General features: G+C 39.6%; 1 protein-coding gene across 2 annotated transcripts in view; it reads right to left on the bottom strand.

Moving 5' to 3' along the window:
* PLXDC2 (plexin domain containing 2) overlaps positions 1 to 22841 on the bottom strand; it is a 455689-nt gene that overhangs the window by 195973 nt on the left and 236875 nt on the right. For both annotated transcript variants that reach the window (XM_043564759.1, XM_043564758.1), the window contains exon 4: positions 11625 to 11694. In XM_043564759.1, coding sequence (XP_043420694.1) covers positions 11625 to 11694 — 70 coding nt within the window. The remainder of the gene's footprint in view (positions 1 to 11624; positions 11695 to 22841) is intronic.

Here is a 22841-nt window from a genome sequence, read left to right as displayed (position 1 = left end):
CCAAATGATTATAGACCAAATTTAAGAAATTAGTCTAAATTTGAGCAATTTTTTTTTTTGTGGGAAGGGAACAGGTGGAGTAGGAGGCAGGGACGAAGGAAGATATATATTTTACTTTTGCCTTTTGACTTTTTTACTGCCATGCACTGATTTTTCGTATATTAAACAATGATTACAAAATGAAAATTTTATATCTTATTAGTTACCATACGGCAAATGAAATAAAATAGATCTAAAATTCAACACCTTCCACTTAAACAGTGCTGCATGTCAGTTAATATCCAAAAAACTGGAAAAAGAAAGATGTGTGAATACAACTGTTTCGTACCCTGAGAAAAAATTCTAAACATTTTTTTAATTGAACCTCCAATTAGAAATTCATGTAGAAGGAAAGGGAGGCCAAATCCTTCATTCAATCAAGGTAAGTAATACATATTCATCATTATCTTTTAAATTTATATCATCTTTGGTTGCTGATCTCATGTGCAACTGTCGGCAATTCCACACACAATTTTAATTATGAACCAGCATCTGTCTACATACTTAAATTCTGGGGCCCGAATTGTCTGGATATTGTCAACCCTTCTCTTTCCTTTTATTTAAAGTACCTCTTACCCACCCCTGCCTTTTCTCTCATCATAGTTTTGGGTTCCCATGATGGGCTCATGAAAAAAATGTCATTATAAGTGGTGGTCACAGGAATTAAAAATCAAATCGCCATACTTAAATCTGCTTTCTGAAACACTTAAAACATCACCTTAGCAGCCTAATAATAAAAAATAACCAATTAGAGTATTAGAGAGAAAATGAAGGCAGTGTGATATGCCAACAACACAGCTTAGTGGCGCCATTAATGGAAATATTTTTATGAGATGCACAGAGCACTAGTTTTTTAATGCCTGAAATATTTATATTCTGAAGTATTTTTGAAATAGAAAGATAAATGAATGCTTTCAGATTCTGTTACCAGTGAACCAGAAAATAAGATGGTGTTTCTAATTCACTTTGTGCGTTATTTGTATGGATGACTGAAGCTTTTGAAAATTAAAATGCTTAATAAACAAAGGTTCATTTTTATAATTTATAAATGAGTGGTCAAAGCTTAAGTTTTTGTTTACATTTTTTGCTTGAAACTTAAGTTTATTCATAATGAAATATGTATATTTAAATACAAAGACGGGTCACAATAAATTATATGTATGTCTGTATTGTTAAACCATTTTCTGTTTTGAAATGGTGTTGATCTTAGCAATGACACAAGACATCTTTAAGCTCATTTCGGTCGTAAAGAAATTTGTGTCTATGTGAATGGCGAGAGAGAAGAGGGGTGGGGGCTGGATTTTAAGGAGGCATGGGAAACGGGAAAACAGCGTAGTAGGAATGAAGGAGATTGTACTTTAAAATATCCACTTTAACATTTCACTTTCTTTTTCCCAAATCCAATGTAAAAACAGGTTCAAGAGACATCTGTAGATACGGTTGAGGAGAACTGACAGTCGATAGAATATTCATTTCTGTTTCACAGACACCTATGCATCCCTCTTTAAAAAATCCCAGTCCCGGGTCTATTTAGAATGGTCTGCAGTCAACTGGATTTAACCTCACCCGTGGTTTCAATTTTTCTCGCAAACCATTCATGGGTAATAACTTTTCAAGATTTCTAATGTGACGAGCATTTGTCAGGAGGGTCCACCTGCCTATCACACCTAGTCAATCACAGACGGGACCCATCAAAAGTCTGTGGTTCAGAAGTCCCCCATTAAGAGGTTCTTAGCTTTACTCGCCGCATCCTAATGGATCCTGTGGCCTGGAAACCTTTGCAACCACAGTGATTAAAGAGCTCAGCGATGTGTCTTGCACTGACTCTGTCTCTCCTTCTTCACTGCGCATGCCCTGGTTAAGGCGCCACGATCCATGCAGAAATACCAAAAGCCCTGCTGCTAATTGCTTTCTTTGCCTTGGCCGCCCTCGCCTTACCCTGCTCTCCACGGCCAGCACAGGCCAGATGTGTTCTCTACTCGGAAAACCCTCATGCCTGCTGGATATCATCAAATCGGTAATATTCGAGGTATTTCACATCACTCTTCTCATCTCCCCTCGCTAGACTTTAACTCCAACCCTCCAATCGGGATAAACAGATGTATGTGACAGTCCTCCAGATATACTGGCTACAGGTTCAGCACTGTCCCTTAGTTCAGCATCCCTTTGTCTGGAATGCCCCTTCCCTCCCCATGTTTTTTTCAACCTGCCTCTCTGCCTACTAAAATTCTACCTTCCCTCAAGGCCACTGTGACAAACCCGTTCTTGACTGGCCCAACGGGAATGGCCTGGGAGCAACCTTCTGCCCCTCCAGTATTTAGAGTCAGCGTCCTCTGACGCTTAGTTATATACTCCTTCCTCTTCTTAAAAGAAATTTTTTTGGGGCGCCTGGGTGGCTCAGTCGGTTGAGCGTCCGACTTCGGCTCAGGTCACGATCTCGCGGTCCGTGAGTTCGAGCCCCGCGTCGGGCTCTGGGCTGACGGCTCAGAGCCTGGAGCCTGCTTCTGATTCTGTGTCTCCCTCTCTCTCTGCCCCTCCCCCATTCATGCTCTGTCTCTCTCTGTCTCAAAAATAAATAAATGTTAAAAAAAAAAATTTTTTAAAAAAAAGAAATTTTTTTAATGTTTATTTATTTTTGAGAGAGAGAGACAGAGAGACAGAGAGACAGAGCACGAGCAGGGGAGGAGCAGAGAGAGAGACACACACACAGAATCTGAAACAGGCTCCAGGCTCTGAGCTGTCAGCACAGAGCCCGATGTGGGGCTTGAGCTCACAAACTATGAGATCATGACCTGAGCCAAGTCGGTGCTCAACTGACTGAGCCACCCAGGCCCCCCCACTCCTTCCTCTTCTTAGATTCTAAGATCCTGAGCAGGATCCATATTTTACCCTTCTCTGGATACAGTGAAATAACACATCCTGTGCCTTTCACACAGTAGGGGTTCAACAATAGTGACTGAATAAATAAACAATAAATGCACAAACAAGCTTTTTATTTAGTCAAAAACTTTTACAGGAGATTCTTGTTTTGTTTTGAAGAAACCCAGGTGAGTGTCTAAATTATCTCAGTTATGCCTCTCTAAACAGGGTGTAGATTTATATGTGCCAAGTTCGATGCTAGCATGTTTTAAGTGGAGAGAAAAAAATGTTTCTTTACATTAGTGCTTTATTCAAAGAAGATGGAGATCATTTAAGATACAAGATTTTTCACTTATCTTGAGGATCTTTTCAAAGGAAATTGGTACTTTGAAGCAGTAAAGATGATATAGCTATTTGTTTGGGTTTCTTTCCTACCAACTCAGCTAAGGGAAATCTTAGTTCGTATGGGCTGAATCACTGACATGACTTTTAAAGATAAAACAATTTGAGAAGCTGAAAATCAAAGGGGTCCGTATTTTTACCACCGTGTGTACAGATTTTGAACAAGCGTGGTTAATAATTCACTTTTTAAAATTCAGTGGAACACTTTTTAAAATTCAGATGTTAGAGTTGTGGCAAGATGGCGGCTTAGGAGGACACTGGGCTCACCACGCGTCCTGCTGATCACTTAGATTCCACCTACACCTGCCTAAATAACCCAGAAAACCGCCAGAGGATTAGCAGAACGGAGTCGCCGGAGCCAAGCGCAGACGAGACGCCCACGGAAGAGGGTAGGAAGGGCGGCGAGGCGGTGCGCGCTCCACGGACTGGCGGGAGGGAGCCGGGGCGGAGGGGCGGCTCGCCGGCCAAGCAGAGCCCCCGAGTCGGGCTTGCAAAAGCGGAGGGGCCGGGCGGACTGTGTTCCAACAGCAAGCGCGACTTAGCGTCTGGGAGGTCAGAAATTAACAGCTCTGCTCGGAAAGCGGGAAGGCTGGAGGACAAAGGGAGGGAGAGCTGCTGAGCCCCCTGACAACAGAGCTCAGTTTGGTGGGGAACAAAGGCGCTCGCCAGCGCCATCTCCCCCGCCCATCCCCCAGCCGAAATCCCAAAGGGAACCGTTTCCTGCCAGGGAACTTGCTCGCTCCGCGCAAACACCCAACTCTGCGCTTCTGCGGAGCCAAACCTCCGGCAGCGGATCTGACTCCCTCCCGCTGCCACAGGGCCCCTCCTGAAGTGGATCACCTAAGGAGAAGCGATCTAAGCCTGCCCCTCCTGCCCCCGAGCACCTTGCCTACCCACCCCAGCTAATACGCCAGATCCCCAGCATCACAAGCCTGGCAGGGTGCAAGTAGCCCAGACGAGCCACACCACCCCACAGTGAATCTCGCCCCTAGGAGAGGGGAAGAGAAGGCACACACCAGTCTGACTGTGGCCCCAGCGGTGGGCTGGGGGCAGACATCAGGTCTGACTGCGGCCCCGCCCACCAACTCCAGTTATACACCACAGCACAGGGGAAGTGCCCTGCAGGTCCTCACCACGCCAGGGACTATCCAAAATGACCAAGCGGAAGAACTCCCCTCAGAAGAATCTCCAGGAAATAACAACAGCTAATGAGCTGATCAAAAAGGATTTAAATAATATAACAGAAAGTGAATTTAGAATAATAGTCATAAAATTAATCGCTGGGCTTGAAAACAGTATACAGGACAGCAGAGAATCTCTTGCTACAGAGATCAAGGGACTAAGGAACAGTCACGAGGAGCTGAAAAACGCTTTAAACGAAATGCATAACAAAATGGAAACCACCACAGCTCGGCTTGAAGAGGCAGAGGAGAGAATAGGTGAACTAGAAGATAAAGTTATGGAAAAAGAGGAAGCTGAGAAAAAGAGAGATAAAAAAATCCAGGAGTATGAGGGGAAAATTAGAGAATTAAGTGATACACTAAAAAGAAATAATATACGCATAATTGGTATCCCAGAGGAGGAAGAGAGAGGGAAAGGTGCTGAAGGGGTACTTGAAGAAATCATAGCTGAGAACTTCCCTGAACTGGGGAAGGAAAAAGGCATTGAAATCCAAGAGGCACAGAGAACTCCCTTCAGACGTAACTTGAATCGATCTTCTGCACGACATATCATAGTGAAACTGGCAAAATACAAGGATAAAGAGAAAATTCTGAAAGCAGCAAGGGGTAAACGTGCCCTCACATATAAAGGGAGACCTATAAGACTCGTGACTGATCTCTCTTTTGAAACTTGGCAGGCCAGAAAGAATTGGCACGAGATTTTCAGGGTGCTAGACAGAAAAAATATGCAGCCAAGAATCCTTTATCCAGCAAGTCTGTCATTTAGAATAGAAGGAGAGATAAAGGTCTTCCCAAACAAACAAAAACTGAAGGAATTTGTCACCACTAAACCAGCCCTACAAGAGATCCTAAGGGGGACCCTGTGAGACAAAGTCCCAGAGACATCACTATAAGCATAAAACATACAGACATCACAATGACTCTAAACCCGTATCTTTCTATAATAACACTGAATGTAAATGGATTAAATGCGCCAACCAAAAGACATAGGGTATCAGAATGGATAAAAAAACAAGACCCATCTATTTGCTGTCTACAAGAGACTCATTTTAGACCTGAGGACACCTTTAGATTGAGAGTGAGGGGATGGAGAACTATTTATCATGCGACTGGAAGCCAAAAGAAAGCTGGAGTAGCCATACTTATATCAGACAAACTAGACTTTAAATTAAAGGCTGTAACAAGAGATGAAGAAGGACATTATATAATAGTTACAGGGTCTATCCATCAGGAAGAGCTAACAATTATAAATGTCTATGCACCGAATACCGGAGCCCCCAAATATATAAAACAATTACTCATAAACATAAGCAACCTTATTGATAAGAATGTGGTAATTGCAGGGGACTTTAATACACCACTTACAGAAATGGATAGATCATCTAGACACACGGTCAATAAAGAAACAAGGGCCCTGAATGAGACATTGGATCAGATGGACTTGACAGATATATTTAGAACTCTGCATCCCAAAGCAACAGAATATACTTTCTTCTCGAGTGCACATGGAACATTCTCCAAGATAGATCATATACTGGGTCACAAAACAGCCCTTCATAAGTTTACAAGAATTGAAATTATACCATGCTTACTTTCAGACCACAATGCTATGAAGCTTGAAATCAACCACAGAAAAAAGTCTGGAAAACCTCCAAAAGCATGGAGGTTAAAGAACACCCTACTAACGAATGAGTGGGTCAACCAGGCAATTAGAGAAGAAATTAAAAAATATATGGAAACAAACGAAAATGAAAATACAACAATCCAAACGCTTTGGGACGCAGCAAAGGCAGTCCTGAGAGGAAAATACATTGCAATCCAGGCCTATCTCAAGAAACAAGAAAAATCCCAAATACAAAATCTAACAGCACACCTAAAGGAACTAGAAGCAGAACAGCAAAGGCAGCCTAAGCCCAGCAGAAGAAGAGAAATAATAAAGATCAGAGCAGAAATAAACAATATAGAAACTAAAAAAACTGTAGAGCAGATCAACGAAACCAAGAGTTGGTTTTTTGAAAAAATAAACAAAATTGACAAACCTCTAGCCAGGCTTCTCAAAAAGAAAAGGGAGATGACCCAAATAGATAAAATCATGAATGAAAATGGAATTATTACAACCAATCCCTCAGAGATACAAACAATTATCAGGGAATACTATGAAAAATTATATGCCAACAAATTGGACAACCTGGAAGAAATGGACAAATTCCTGAACACCCACACGCTTCCAAAACTCAATCAGGAGGAAATAGAAAGCTTGAACAGACCCATAACCAGCGAAGAAATTGAATCGGTTATCAAAAATCTCCCAACAAATAAGAGTCCAGGACCAGATGGCTTCCCAGGGGAGTTCTACCAGACGTTTAAAGCAGAGATAATACCTATCCTTCTCAAGCTATTCCAAGAAATAGAAAGGGAAGGAAAACTTCCAGACTCATTCTATGAAGCCAGTATTACTTTGATTCCTAAACCAGACAGAGACCCAGTAAAAAAAGAGAACTACAGGCCAATATCCCTGATGAATATGGATGCAAAAATTCTCAATAAGATACTAGCAAATCGAATTCAACGGCATATAAAAAGAATTATTCACCATGATCAAGTGGGATTCATTCCTGGGATGCAGGGCTGGTTCAACATTCGCAAATCAATCAACGTGATACATCACATTAACAAAAAAAGAGAGAAGAACCATATGATCCTGTCAATCGATGCAGAAAAGGCCTTCGACAAAATCCAGCACCCTTTCTTAATAAAAACCCTTGAGAAAGTCGGGATAGAAGGAACATACTTAAAGATCATAAAAGCCATTTATGAAAAGCCCACAGCTAACATCATCCTCAACGGGGAAAAACTGAAAGCTTTTTCCCTGAGATCAGGAACACGACAAGGATGCCCACTCTCACCGCTGCTGTTTAACATAGTGCTGGAAGTTCTAGCATCAGCAATCAGACAACAAAAGGAAATCAAAGGCATCAAAATTGGCAAAGATGAAGTCAAGCTTTCGCTTTTTGCAGATGACATGATATTATACATGGAAAATCCGATAGACTCCACCAAAAGTCTGCTAGAACTGATACAGGAATTCAGCAAAGTTGCAGGATACAAAATCAATGTACAGAAATCAGTTGCATTCTTATACACTAACAATGAAGCAACAGAAAGACAAATAAAGAAACTGATCCCATTCACAATTGCACCAAGAAGCATAAAATACCTAGGAATAAATCTAACCAAAGATGTAAAGGATCTGTATGCTGAAAACTATAGAAAGCTTATGAAGGAAATTGAAGAAGATTTAAAGAAATGGAAAGACATTCCCTGCTCATGGATTGGAAAAATAAATATTGTCAAAATGTCAATACTACCCAAAGCTATCTACACATTCAATGCAATCCCAATCAAAATTGCACCAGCATTCTTCTCGAAACTAGAACAAGCAATCCTAAAATTCATATGGAACCACAAAAGGCCCCGAATAGCCAAAGGAATTTTGAAGAAGAAGACCAAAGCAGGAGGCATCACAATCCCAGACTTTAGCCTCTACTACAAAGCTGTCATCATCAAGACAGCATGGTATTGGCACCAAAACAGACACATAGACCAATGGAATAGAATAGAAACCCCAGAACTAGACCCACAAACGTATGGCCAACTCATCTTTGACAAAGCAGGAAAGAACATCCAATGGAAAAAAGACAGCCTCTTTAACAAATGGTGCTGGGAGAACTGGACAGCAACATGCAGAAGGTTGAAACTAGACCACTTTCTCACACCATTCACAAAAATAAACTCAAAATGGATAAAGGACCTAAATGTGAGACAGGAAACCATCAAAACCTTAGAGGAGAAAGCAGGAAAAGACCTCTCTGACCTCAGCCGTAGCAATCTCTTACTCGACACATCCCCAAAGGCAAGGGAATTAAAAGCAAAAGTGAATTACTGGGACCTTATGAAGATAAAAAGCTTCTGCATAGCAACCAACAAAACTAAAAGGCAACCAACGGAATGGGAAAAGATATTCGCAAATGACATATCGGACAAAGGGCTAGTATCCAAAATCTATAAAGAGCTCACCAAACTCCACACCCAAAAAACAAATAACCCAGTGAAGAAATGGGCAGAAAACATGAATAGACACTTCTCTAAAGAAGACATCCGGATGGCCAACAGGCACATGAAAAGATGTTCAGCGTCGCTCCTTATCAGGGAAATACAAATCAAAACCACACTCAGGTATCACCTCACGCCAGTCAGAGTGGCCAAAATGAACAAATCAGGAGACTATAGATGCTGGAGAGGATGTGGAGAAACGGGAACCCTCTTGCACTGTTGGTGGGAATGCAAATTGGTGCAGCCGCTCTGGAAAGCAGTGTGGAGGTTCCTCAGAAAATTAAAAATAGACCTACCCTATGACCCAGCAATAGCACTGCTAGGAATTTATCCAAGGGATACAGGAGCACTGATGCATAGGGCCACTTGTACCCCAATGTTCATAGCAGCACTCTCAACAATAGCCAAATTATGGAAAGAGCCTAAATGTCCATCAACTGATGAATGGATAAAGAAATTGGGGTTTATATACACAATGGAATATTACGTGGCAATGAGAAAAAATGAAATATGGCCTTTTGTAGCAACGTGGATGGAACTGGAGAGTGTGATGCTAAGTGAAATAAGCCATACAGAGAAAGACAGATACCATATGGTTTCACTCTTATGTGGATCCTGAGAAACTTAACAGGAACCCATGGGGGAGGGGAAGGAAAAAAAAAAAAAGAGGTTAGAATGGGAGAGAGCCAAAGCATAAGAGACTGTTAAAAACTGAGAACAAACTGAGGGTTGATGGGGGGTGGGAGGGAGGAGAGGGTGGGTGATGGGTATTGAGGAGGGCACCTTTTGGGATGAGCACTGGGTGTTGTATGGAAACCAATTTGTCAATAAATTTCAGAAAAAAAACCCAAAAAAACAAAAAACAAAAACAAAAAAAATAAAATAAAATTCAGATGTTAGAAAATGTGCTTAATGTCCAGCTTATAAAATAGCCACGTTCATATCATACTTCAAAGACGCTAGGAAGCATGATGTAATTCATAGTGTCGGGGCCATCTTTCATTTTTACCTTTTCCCTTTTATCTCAACCCTTCAACACATTAATTAAATGTCTATTAAGTGCCATGCATCATACTAGCACAGAAATGCATGGCAAGCTCAAAAAGACATGGTCGTTGTGTGAATTTTGCTTATATTTAGACCTTTCTTTACACAAAATTTAATAGTGTCAGAACTGAAGCCATTGGCATTCCCCTAAAACCAGCTCTTCTGCTTGAGTTTGTGATTTCTGCTGACAGCATCATTTCTCTCCCTTGATTTGAAAAAGCCTCAGACTTGCCAAAGCTCTCAATATGTGCCACACAAACTATTGCAATATTCTTCCAATTATATGTAGCAACCCCAGTCTTTTTACACTTGAAGGCATTATACAAAATCTGGGTTCATCTTCTTTTTCTTTTTTTTTAATTTATTTTTGGGACAGAGAGAGACAGAGCATGAACGGGGGAGGGCCAGAGAGAGAGGGAGACACAGAATCGGAAACAGGCTCCAGGCTCCGAGCCATCAGCCCAGAGCCTGACGCGGGGCTAGAACTCACGGACCGTGAGATCGTGACCTGGCCGAAGTCGGACGCTTAACCGACTGCGCCACCCAGGCGCCCCTGAGTTCATCTTCTTAAAGCTTATTACTTACTACTAAGGACTAATGACTCACATAGACTCTTGAGGCAATATATAAAATTGTCCCAATCTACCTTTCTCTTCTTAATATGCCACATTTTTTTTTTTATAAATCTACTCCCAGCTTCTCTCAAACTCAATTATTTGCTATCCTACATACACCTTACCCATTTCTTCTTCTGTGTATTTACTCAAGATGTTCTTCCGTAGGACCTACCCTTCCTTCCCTACATAACCACAGAAACTGAGACATCATTTAAGAAATATCATAAATAGCAATCTTTCTATAAAGTCTTACTGGACTTTCACAGATGGCTCAGCTTTGTCATCCCTGGAAACCCATATTTCATCCTATGTATTTTCTAAGGAACCCCCACATTCTGCTTCACTCTAATAGTCCCCTAGGCTATATAATCCCAAGGCAGACATAGCTTTATTTCCCATTGTTCAGAGTAGGTGCTCAAAAACTTTGGTTTGTTTGTTGATATTTCTGGTTATAAGTCTTATTCTGAATCCTATGTATCTTCTAAATTTTATATTAAAATGTGGCACGAGTGATCCACATGACTTCCTTACCATTCAGAAGATCAATAATGAAACCTGGTGAAGGGAAGGGACTCCTGTCCAAGGTGCATGAGACATGGGTGCTCTGTATGTAGACTCCATTCCTCCTCTGGTTTTCTTTTAACTTATTTCTTGACTTACGCTTCCATGTTTATGTTTTTCCCTCAGAACACAGGGATATTCTCTGGCCTTTTGCTTATCTCTGCTAGTAGCACTCAAGGATTAAATTTTTCTGACTTCTGGGATATACTAAAAAAACGATAATTGCCTTTCTAGAGTATTGCTAATTTCTATACTAATCTCCAAAGGTTGTGCAGAAAAATAAAACTAAAAGAATCCCAACTGAATCTCAGTGTTTACTTTTAAAATTCAAATTAGTTGCCAGTCAACATAGGTGGTATTAAAGAGTGTGTGTGGGGGCAAATAATTAAAGGTAATATAATGAGGATGTGTGTATACATATTTATATTAATCAATTACATACATTAAAAGAAAGAAAAATACCGCAGCAGGTTCCTTAAACACCTTTTTCTTTTCTAGGTCTATTCCCATTTATGCAGTCTTACCATATTACCAAAGATGAATTAAAACATAGAAGGAAAAAGAAGGAAAAAAAAGTAGAAAGAAAACAGATGAATCTAAGCTGAAAATTATAACTCCACCTTTTTTTTCTGCTGAAGTTTTTCCAATAGCTATACTCTTTCTTAGATTTGATTTACACCCATGACTTTGTGATAGAAGGCAATGGTTTTCCCAATAAATGTCCCTCTTGAAATGTAAAGTAAATTAAAAATAACTATAGTGAAACTGTAGATTATTTAGGGTGGATGGGTAGAAAAACACTTACCCCCAGTTGCCACAGTGATTTCACGTAGGAAATGGCCATAAAATGGGAAATCGAAGGACAGATTCACTCTCTGCAAGGAACAACAACCAGAAAAGAAAATCAATAATGTACATAATCGTAAATGTAAAATGAAAGCCTTCCAGTTAAAAAAGAAATGATGCTTCTACTTTGAACTACTATTATTGCAGTTGACTGTTCGACCTTGAATCCCTGGTGGTAATAAAGGATGTCTTTTCTCTGGTAATTAAGTGTTCGAAGTATGTGAGAAGAAAAAAGTTGACTGTGATGGTCTATTGGTCTGTTCTTTGCTTACAAAAAGAATCTGGAACTTTCAACTCTGATTCAAGCTATTTTCTCCAATTCTCTTAGTCGTCCACTGAGAATCAGTTCAGTCATCATGGTGAGCAATTTATTTTAGGATTCTATTTTTAGTTTTATTAGTTTTCTCCAACACAGTAGAACATGTCATCTATCAAGTTTCACTGAATAAGACAGCAAAAAATTTATTTTATGTAATTATGTATTCAATTTGTCTTCTGTACATTTCATAATGAAAGGCGGTTTCATGTAACAAGATAGCTTGCACTCTGATCTAGACCTGCAGATATTTTTATTTTTGGTGCGATAAACTCTCTGTATTTGGTATATTATGTCCACTTTAAAAAGCACAGAGTCAAAGAATAAAAAAATGCTGCTTATTGGAGAACTACTTTGCCTACTTAACTACTTTAGAAGAAAACTGGAGAGACTTAAGAAGAAAGCTCATAAATTTCACCCCTCTTTGTCCGAAAAAAGGGACCATATATACATACATATATATGTAGTTTTACTTATTATTGTATTATTTATAAAATATGTATGTATTTATATTTTTATATCATATATTTATATATTAAATACCCATATAATTTATATAATAAATATATATATTATACACAGTAAAATAAAAACAAAACACAGCAAAGCAAAACAAAAAACCTTAGATTTTTCATATGTTTGAAGTGATACAAACCAGATATATTATTATTAGGCAAGAAGCAAGAAAAAAGTGAGTTATAACAAAAATGACCAACTGAAATAAAAGGAGACAGAAAGAAATTAATTACCTGGTTTAGAGCCCAAAAGCACACACAAATTACCTACAGCACAAGGTCTTCATGTTGAAATTCAACAGTCTATATTACAGCTCTCCCAATATACAAATTAAAAAAAAATAGAGAGGTATATCTAGATTGAATTTTGCTCATTCCAATTTTGCAAATGATCGCATTTTTACATCCATCAGAGATTTCTAATGACTTATTTGGCATGAAATTAATGATTCAAAATTTACAGTAACTTTCAATTAGGTTTTCATTCCCTCCTTTGTAATGAAAGCTGCATCTTCCGAGAGGGTTTATCACCATTTTTATTTTATGCTGACTGATGGGAACAACAAAACCCATTTTCACGGCACTAACGGAAATGAGTGGTTACTAATAACCCTAAAATAAAAGCTTCCAATGGCAAAATTGGGTATCTCATAAAAGACATCCAAAATAATTTTATAAAGGCGCTTGCTGTGGTATATTGCTCTTCATCGTTGTAATTTATTTCCATGCTCATGAGCAAACTGGTAAAATTCATCACCCTTCGGAACCCTTACTTCCAGAGTAGGAGTTTGGTTTAAATATGTATTACTCACAAATGCTATCAATTACTCTACCAAAGATGAACCAGAGGAATAGGATATTAGTGTCTCTGCCACCACAAACATTTCAATATTTTTAAAAGAAGAATGAGACACACACATATGTAAGTTTGACTTTTCTTGAGAAATAAAGACATTCTCAAGGAAATTTTGTTAATATATTATTCTGAAGAACAGTATCAATAATTGAAATGCTTCCCTGTGTAAAGGACCAGTTTACCCTAGTTACCACCATGACCGCTTCACGGACACTGAAGGAACAGCAATGCAAATTTAGAAAGATGCCACCTTCTCAATAACGGTGAAATCCACCATTTCTCTGTGGATAATACACTCCAAATGTAGGTTCCGAATGACTTCCTCCTAGGCTTGGCTCCAATTCCCCTAGAAGTCATTCTCCATATTATCTAGCCCATCACTCCCCCACTTGAAATCATTCAATCCAGATCCAACCCTCTCTGAAATCATGTCAAAATGGTGACAATGTGTTCTAAGGCCCAACACTAACTGGCCCCTGCTACCTCACAATTTTCTCTTCACATTTTCTGCTCCAGCAAGTCTTCTAGAGCTTTCTTTTAGTTCCCTTGAACCTGCCACCTTTAAGCGTTGGTTCTGGTACTGCTACTAGCTGTCGCTTATGACTGTCATAGTCTTTCAAATTTGGTTGGCCATGGCTTCCATATTCTTTAAGCCTTGGCTTAGTTTGATTGGCACCCCAAATACCAACTCCGACATAAGGATTTAGGGGCAGATAGTTTGTTTGGAAAGTAATCAGGAAGTATTTGCTACAGAAAGTGGGAAAAGCGAGACAAGGAAAAGAGCAATCAGTAGTAGATACACTACTAGGTATGTTACTGTTATAGCTAGTTCTCCTCTTGGAGAGCCTCTGAGAAACAAGAAGGAAAACATGCCTTAGAATCTTCTCACTGGATGTCAGGAGGCTGGGACATTTATCCATTAACTCCCATCTCCTACCAACTGGAGGTTAATTCCCCTCCTCCCCCAGACTCCCTGTGCTTGTGCCTTCAGACAGAAAGAAGAGACACAGCACTTGAGCTGGTAAGTTGCTGATATAGTAGAACTGCCCTCCATGGTTTCAGGTGAACTCAAGGAGGCAGAAGGGATAAGGGACAAAGCATCAACAGGGACTAGCTAGGTCACATCCGCAGAAACTCCTACTTTGACTTCTTAGCTCAAGGTATGCCTTCTTACGATATCCTACCTAGCATTCTCTACATATACAGACTCACATAAAGCAACTGCATAAGATTCAGACAATAACTGCATCAAAGTGAAACTAACTTAGTGTCAGAGTGGTTAAGAACAGCTTAAGAGGAAAACTAGAATTTGAACCCACATGTGGTGGACAGCGATGGCAATGCTCTTAATTACTGAGATGTTAAAACAAAGCGATGAGAAAAGTCATACATAAAGGCAAGTTTTTGAAAATTATTATCATGCCTCCTTAAAACACATAACTGAAAAATATTAAAACATAAACAGGAAAAACAAAAGCTCTGGAATTTTATAGAGTGCTTTTTCTTCCCCCAGGGAGTGCTTTGTGGTTTTTGTTTATTTGTTTGTTTGTTTGTTTTCATGGAGTGCCTTGACACTAAATGATTATATATTCAATATCATTACCCCTGGGTAATTAGATCATTATTTTTCCTCAGTATGGTATATAAAACAGGCATGCGGGTCACTGAAGAAAAGTCTTATTTACTCGTTCATCCAGTTGACAACATTTACTTAGCACCTTATATATACCAGTCCCTAAATCAGAGGCTGAGGATACAACAGTCAATAGGTCCCACCCATTCCTTCCTTTGGGGAGTTCACACAGTGGTGCAGTAGAACATCACCTAAGGATAAACAATAGGGCTAGGCAGGGGCAGAATAAGGCCCAAGACAGGCGACCTAACCCAGAGTAGATGTCACTGAAACTCTTTTAAAATGACAAACGGAAGTTAGCCAGATGAGACCTTAAGGCATGGAAGCAGAAGCGATAGGTCAAAATAGGGGTAGAAAGTAAAACTGGAAGCCTGGGTGGCTCAGTCGGTTGGGCGTCTGACTTTGGCTCAGGTCATGATCTCGTGGTTTCCGGGTTCGAGCCTCGTATGGGGCTCTGTGCCCACAGCTCAGAGCCTGGAGCCTGTTTCTGATTTTGTGTCTCCCTCTCTCTCTGCCCCTCCCCTACTCATGCTCTGTCTCTGTCTCTCTCAAAAATAAACATTAAAAAAAAAGAAAGAAAGCAAAACTGAAAGGACTTTATGATTATTGGAAGGACATTTAAATCGGGAGTGAGGGAGGATAGTCTAGGAAAGAGGACAGGTTTGTAGCGGGGTGACTAGTGGACTATTGTGCCATCAATTGAGATAAAGAGCTATTTTGGTTAGGTGTGAGAAGATTAATGACTTAAGCCTTCTTTACGTAATAAAAAATCAATAAGAATGACCCCAAGTTGAATATGCAACATGGGACACTTCTGCAACCAGAAAGGCTAACCAGAACCCTGGATTTGTCACAAAGTCACTGTAAACAGAAGCAAGCATAATATTGAAACCCTGGTGTAGTTACCAGACCCTGAGCATCGTCCTATCTTGGATCTCAACCCTTAAGAGATATTCCATGTAAAAGGGGTAAGGGTTTGGGAAACTTGTCACATAACTAAATTAACAGTCTGGGCAAAATACAAAATAAAAGCTTAGAAGTGAAAATTTCAAGAGCATGGGCAACACACCTAGAATCAACTGAATTGGCTACCTTCTTACACTCTGTGGAAAGGAGTGAATTATCTGAAAGGAGAAATGGTAATTTCGATACAGACAAATGGCATACGACTTCTTCATCTGGGGAAGGATAAATTAACGGAACATTCTTTGAAGAGTCTGTTGAAGTATATGAAGAGAATCCAGACAGTTGGGTGCAGATTTATGGCAGGTACAGCCATGTATGACAGTGACCTTTAAAACCACATCATGCCCTCCTGCAACATGCCCCATGAAAATACTCTTGGGAACAGACCATCAGGCTCCATTAGGGCTATCCTCTCAGATTTCCAAGGCACTTCTTGTTGCCTCTTTTACATATTGTTCTTATGCCTATTGCTATCTGTTTTCAGACTAATTATTGTGATCTCTGCTAACTCTTTTTAAATAACAGAGGAATTGTAATCCTAAGTAAACACTATTCCAGTTTAACTTGCTTGCCCATTTCTCAGTGGTATTACAATGATAAATTAATTTGTCAATGCCGGTAAGACCTTGAAGACAGAAACCTAATACAAATTAAGAATATGGAGTGGGCACACTTATAATTCTAAAAGCTACTTTTTAAAATGTTGTTAATAAAAACTTTTTGTTTGAAGACAGCTTCTTATGTACGGTAGTAAAGCTACATTTTTCTGGTTCCCCCAAGTCTTTATGTCATTTGTATAAGACATAATCCTGGTGAAAAGCTTGTGGCAAGAAAATTAGTAGTAACTAAACTTTAAGTAATTGCTAATTTCATGAGTTCATGATAGGAAATGGTCCAAAGAATTTAGGGACTATTCATTTATGCAAGAATGAATTCATTAATTGATCACTAATTTCTATCCACGTATTTCAACATTCTATGTTTTAAATGTTTATTTATTTGAGAGAGAGAGAGAGAGAGAGAGAGAGAGAGAGAGAACGAGCATGTGGGTAGGGGAGAGGCAGAGGGAGTGAGAGTGAATCCCAAGCAGACTCCATGCTAAAGTGGAGCCCATTGTGGGGCTCAATCTCAAGGCTGTGAGATCACGACCTGAGCTGATATCAAGAGTTGGATACCTACTCAACTGAGCCACCAAGGTGCCCCTCAACATTCTATTTTTAATCATTTAAACAATATTATGTTTGAGGGGCACATATTTCTACCTTGGGTCTCTCAAATTAGTGGGATATTATCATTATTATTGGAAAAATGAGATCTGCATTCTTTTTTCTAAAAGAAAAATAGCTCCTTATTTGATTCCTAATAGTTGGAAGTGATGTAATATGTGTTGTGTTTAACATCAATGAAGGCAAATTGCTTTACTAATAGAATTATACCACAATTCAATAATATGTTTCTGAGCAATGTTATGATGCCCTCATTTCTGTTATATTGAAATAATCATAACTACTATATTTACTGTTGGTAGGAAAATGCAGTTAGCATTTAATATATTAGACGTTATGCTAAGTATTTTTGCCTATATTTAGCAAGTATGAATGCTAACATTAGAAGGCGAAAGTAAGATAAGAAACAGGAAACTTGCATAGTCAGGAAGTATCTTGAAGAAAGATATTTGATAATTATAAAAGGAAACACAGTAACTTTATAGTGAAGGAGCAAATTCTAGAAGGCATCCCCTGAAGCAGGTGATCATAGTTAACATCACCAGAACCAGGAATAGTGACATCATGTACCTTCTGATATGATGCACAAGTAAGGACAGAATGCCATTTCTGTAATGCCACAAAAAGTAATTTGGTCTGAAAACAGAGACCTGTGTTAAAACACGGAAGAAATAGCAGACAAACACCAAATCAGCGACAGTGTATGAAATAACTATCCAATACCCTTTAAAAGTATCAAGTTCATGAATGACAAAGACTGAGGAAATGTCATAGATTGAAGGAGGCTAGGAGACTGGACAAATGCATGCGATGTAGGTCGTAGACTGGATTCTGAAGAAGAAAAATGGATGGTTTGGGACAATTAACCAATATGAACGAAGCCTTACACTGGTTAAGAGTACAGTAGCCGTGTTGACTTCTTGTTATCAACAATTGTACCATAAGCATATAAGGTGTTCACACTGAGGAAAGCTATATGGGAACTCTTTCAACATTTCTTGAAAGTTTTTTTTTATATTTATTTATTTTTGAGAGAGAGAGAGAGAGAGAGAGAGAGAGCGAGCGAGCATGAGTGGGTGAGGGACAGAGAGAGGGAGAGAGAATCCAAAGCAGGTTCCAGGCTCAGAGCTGGCTCAGCTCCAGCTGTCAGCACAGAGCCCAGTGTGGGGGTCAAACCCATAGACCGCAAGATCATGACCTGAGCTGAAGCCAGAAGCTTAACCGACTGAGCCACCCAGGCACCCCCCCCCCCATTAAATAAGCCTGAAATTAAAAAGAAACTTTACAAAAACAAACAAAAACAAGTAATAAGTTGAAACTACTAGAAGTAACAGAGCCAGAATTTCAATCCACAAATGTTTGACTCCACATCTCTTGAGTTTTGACCACTATATCATACTATCTCCCTTCTTTTATAGCAGGTGCTTCTTTTCCTGTTATCAGACTTTCCATAACTGTGTTTTCTCTCTGGGACCCTTAATACTGTCAGTCATTCATGTTTTTGTTCTTAGTAGACAATAATTTCCTTTAAAATGTAGTCATAATAAGACATAGTCAGAAGGCTCCCAGATGCATGAGGCCAAAGCCATAAAAAAAAAAAAAAGAGAGAGAGAAAATCTGAAGAAGGTACAGTCTTCTCAGATGAAAGTGCTGGGCCCGGACGATGGAGCAGTGCTGGGCAGAGCCACGCTGAGCCACAAGCCACTGAAGCCTGATGGAGCCATGCAGGTGCCCTCTCACCAGATGAGCACAGCCTGGACTCCACTGTTTTTGTTTTTGTTTTTTTTTTGCACATTTGGGGTTTAGGTGCATCCATTTCTTACCCTCCAAGGAGGGATCCAGGGGCCAGTTTTCCTAACTTACAGAACCTTTGCTTTCTTTTTTACAGTTCTCAATGGTAATTGGCTGTTAACTGGTTTATTCACCTATTTAACTGAAATCGATCTCCTTGCACAATAATATAAGAAGTAATATAAACTAAAGGACAGGAGAGTGATATAAACTAAAGGACAGGAGAGTGGTATAAACAGGACCCCATACGTATGCACGTATGTAGCTATAGAAACAGAAACATGTGAATGGACAGGCTTCCACAAAAAGCAAACATGAAAGGAAGAAATGGGCAACGGAGAGGGATATACATGGACGCAACAGCAACACAAACTTCTTTGATATCCCCTAAAGGAAAATCTGGCTTCAAAACCATAAGTGAGCTGAGTGTATTTCAGAAATAAAGTAGCTGCCGTGGGCAGTATAACTCACAATGTTTTTTTTTCCCCACGGAGAATTTTTTTTTTTTTTAATAAAAATGGAATTTTAACCAAGTCTCACACCCTTGGAGGAGTGGATGGGACATGGGTCGTTAATCCAGTGACTAAAAACACTGGAAGCCTAATTAAAAGATCACAATGTTCACGAGAAGGGGCTAATCAATACGTAAATATACGGACAAGAGCCGGGCTATTCCTTTTAGGAATAAAGCCCATCAATTGAATTGATTTTCTGAGTTGGAAATTCTAACCGCTCCAGTACTTTTTTGGTAACAGAACCAAGAATTTAAAATTAACCCTGCACATTGAATGATGCGCTGCACGGGACCGTTCACATGCTAGGAAACAAAATGCAATCATTGTGCAGTTACCTGATACTCGTTCAGATGAACTGGGGTTAAGTGAACTATCACCATATCTTTTGACCTCTCACATTTCATGGTTTCCAGCAAACATGTGGCTTACAGTTGCTTGCCTGTATTTGCACATTTTGAGAATTATTCAAATTAGTTTGTGGGGATATTTACCATTCTGGCCAGGTGTGGAGGAACACTGTTGAAGGGCACAGAGAAAAAAAATAACAGGGTTTTATAAAGAAGCCTTTGGAGGGTAGGTGGGTGGAGGGTGAGAACCAGAAGCCACTTCTGGATTTTTCACACTATTCTACAAGCAAGGCAGTGGATTCTGCCAGGCTTCTCACGCTGAAGTGTACATGATAATCACCGAGGGTTCTCGTTAAAATACAGATTCTGGGGGCGCCTGGGTGGCTCAGTCAGATGAGCGTCCAACTCTTGATTTTCGCTCAGGTCATGGTCTCAGGGTTGTGAGATGCAGCCCCATGTCGTGTCCATGCTGAGCTTGGACTCTGCACAAGATCCCCCCGCCCCCCCCCCACCCCTGTCCCACTCTGCTTTTAAGTGTGTGCGCTCCCGTGCTCTCTCTCTCTCTCAAATTAAAAAAGAAAATAGAGATTCTGATTCTGTAGGTCTGGGGGTAAAGGGGTGGAAATTCTGCATTTCTAACAAGCTCCCAGGGCTGCTGATACTGCCCCAGGGACCCCACTTTGAACAGCAAGTCTCGATGTCACATCACGGTCTTTGAAACACTAAGACCATTGCTGTAAGGAAAGTTTGGCAAGTGTGAAATGTGTTAAAAGGGTATACAGACTTCATTCTGGATAACATGGTCTCACTTCACCTGGTAACAGTTACATGGCCTGGAAATTTCCATTTCAGGAGTTGAAGCCCAGAGGTACCTACTAGCCAGGACCCAAGCAATGATTTGTGGCCACACTACACCTGAGGGCAATGACACTCTTCTGTTAAGTCCTTGACTGGTGATTGTCCAACAGGGCAGGGCAGGAAAAACACTGTCTTCCCTTCTTCCCCGTCAGTGGAAAATAACTAAAAAAGTTAAATGTTTACATGGTGATTGTTAATATTAATGGAATGGACGCCACGGAGTTAAGCATTGCACAAATGTTAAATCGTGTAATACTAATGACAACCTGAGAAGGTAGGTACAATTATCCTTCCCATTTTACAGATGAGAAAAGTGATGACAGAGCAAATAACACACTCAAAGTCACCCAGGTTGTAGTTCGCAAAGGTGGGGGACTCAAATCCAGGTAGCCTCTTTCTAAGTCTGCATATGTAAACACAGTATCGAGCCGCTTTTTGACTGATATGTTCAGATCTGGAATTCAGTGAAGGCCAGGTTCATCAGGAGAGTAACTAATTCAAAACTTGATGACGGGGTGAAATTGAAATTTAGGCCAAGTTCAATTTTAACGTTTCATCTTTCTTGGTTAATTTCTCTTTTTTAAGTTTTTATTTGGAAATAACTTCAAATTGAGGTTACAAAAATAATGCAAAAAACCCTCCATACTGTTTATGCAGACTCACCAATTTTTAATAATTGGTCACATTTGGCAACTTCTGGATTTTTCAAAAGCTGTGTAAAAATGTATGCCCTCCCAAAGCAGCTTCTAAGAGCTGCTCCCATAGGAAAACCTACCAATCTCTACAGCCTACTCTGCAGGGTATCAGGATTCCGGTGGCTAACTCTTGCCCCATTTATCAGCAGTGAAGCTTACTTGACATTTTTTCTCAGGCAGCTGCTTCATAATAAGGAATTCCTGGCGATTCATCACCAATTGAGAGTGGCTACAGGTGGTTCACTTCTAGTCCCACTGGCATTTTAACAGACAACCTCCACTAAAGAAAGAGACACCAGCTTTCTGAGGCTGGAAACCCAGGCACAGCAGGAGTTCTAACAGGATAATAATTTATGAACAAACCATGTGAGATTTTGACTATTTTCCCTAGTAAGCAATAGGCTATATTTTGGTAAGAAGAAATAGACAAAAAGAAAGATAACAAAAATTGGTATAACCAACATTTTTAAAAGATACTAACATACTAGCTTGTCCAAGCAATCCCAATCCCAAAATGTCTTTTATCTTCTGTACTTGAATATTTTTCACAAGAATTAAGTCTCTTTGCTTTTAGTTGTGTTCTCTCTTAAAGAGGATTCCATTCCATTTACATTTTGCTAAGTTTTCAGTGTTACAAAATATTTCCCTGCAAAAGAGTCATGTGAAAGCTTTATCATTTTATAACTTCAGGGTGAGAATATGTTTTGTGGTCACTTTTCTAAAATTAACTGTTATTAAGTCTTCACGGACTCACGGAGAGATCTCAGAAAAGATGATCAAAAATAGGTTGGAGAAGAGAATCTAGAAAACAAGAGTAAACGAAATTATTTATTCCATCTGAGATATGGCTGTGCGATCTCATTTTTATAGCTCTATGATTGTAAAAGGCTAATGTGAATGAAATCTTCTAAGATTTCACAGAAGCCTCAAGTGTTTGCCTCACTTGTGACTCTGAAAACTGGGCAGAGATTCCTTTATCTAGAATATTTTATAGCCATCATTGGTAACAGATGATGAAATTAAGGTTACCCCTATGACTCTAATTTTATAGAAACAATGGTGCCTGTCCACTAAAGACACAATATGGAGAAATAAGATGAAATTGAACTGAAATAGAATAAAATCATGTGTGATTAAAAAAAATGTTCTTGATTTGGAAAACGAAGTCTTGTTATACACATGAAAACTGATCACTGTGGGCTTCATAAAACTATCTTAAAACTTTCCAACATCGCTTCTATGTCTGAGGTGGTTCCTAGATTCAGGAAGGGTCTCAAGGGTATCTTAAATAATCACTACTATACATCTGTTTAGATGACGATATAAGTAAAAGGAGTTTACTAAACTCAGCACATTAGGTGAGGAATGTTTAATCTGTACCATTACAACCATCAGCAGGAGAAGGAATAGATCTTTACATGTATTTATTTACTAGCTTTAAGGCAGGCGGACCAGCTC

This window comes from Prionailurus bengalensis, chromosome B4 (assembly GCF_016509475.1).
Source record: "Prionailurus bengalensis isolate Pbe53 chromosome B4, Fcat_Pben_1.1_paternal_pri, whole genome shotgun sequence".
Classification (NCBI taxonomy): Eukaryota; Metazoa; Chordata; class Mammalia; order Carnivora; family Felidae; genus Prionailurus; species Prionailurus bengalensis.
The sequence above is the reverse complement of the archived record's forward strand: the minus strand, read 5'-3'. Positions and strand labels throughout refer to the sequence as shown.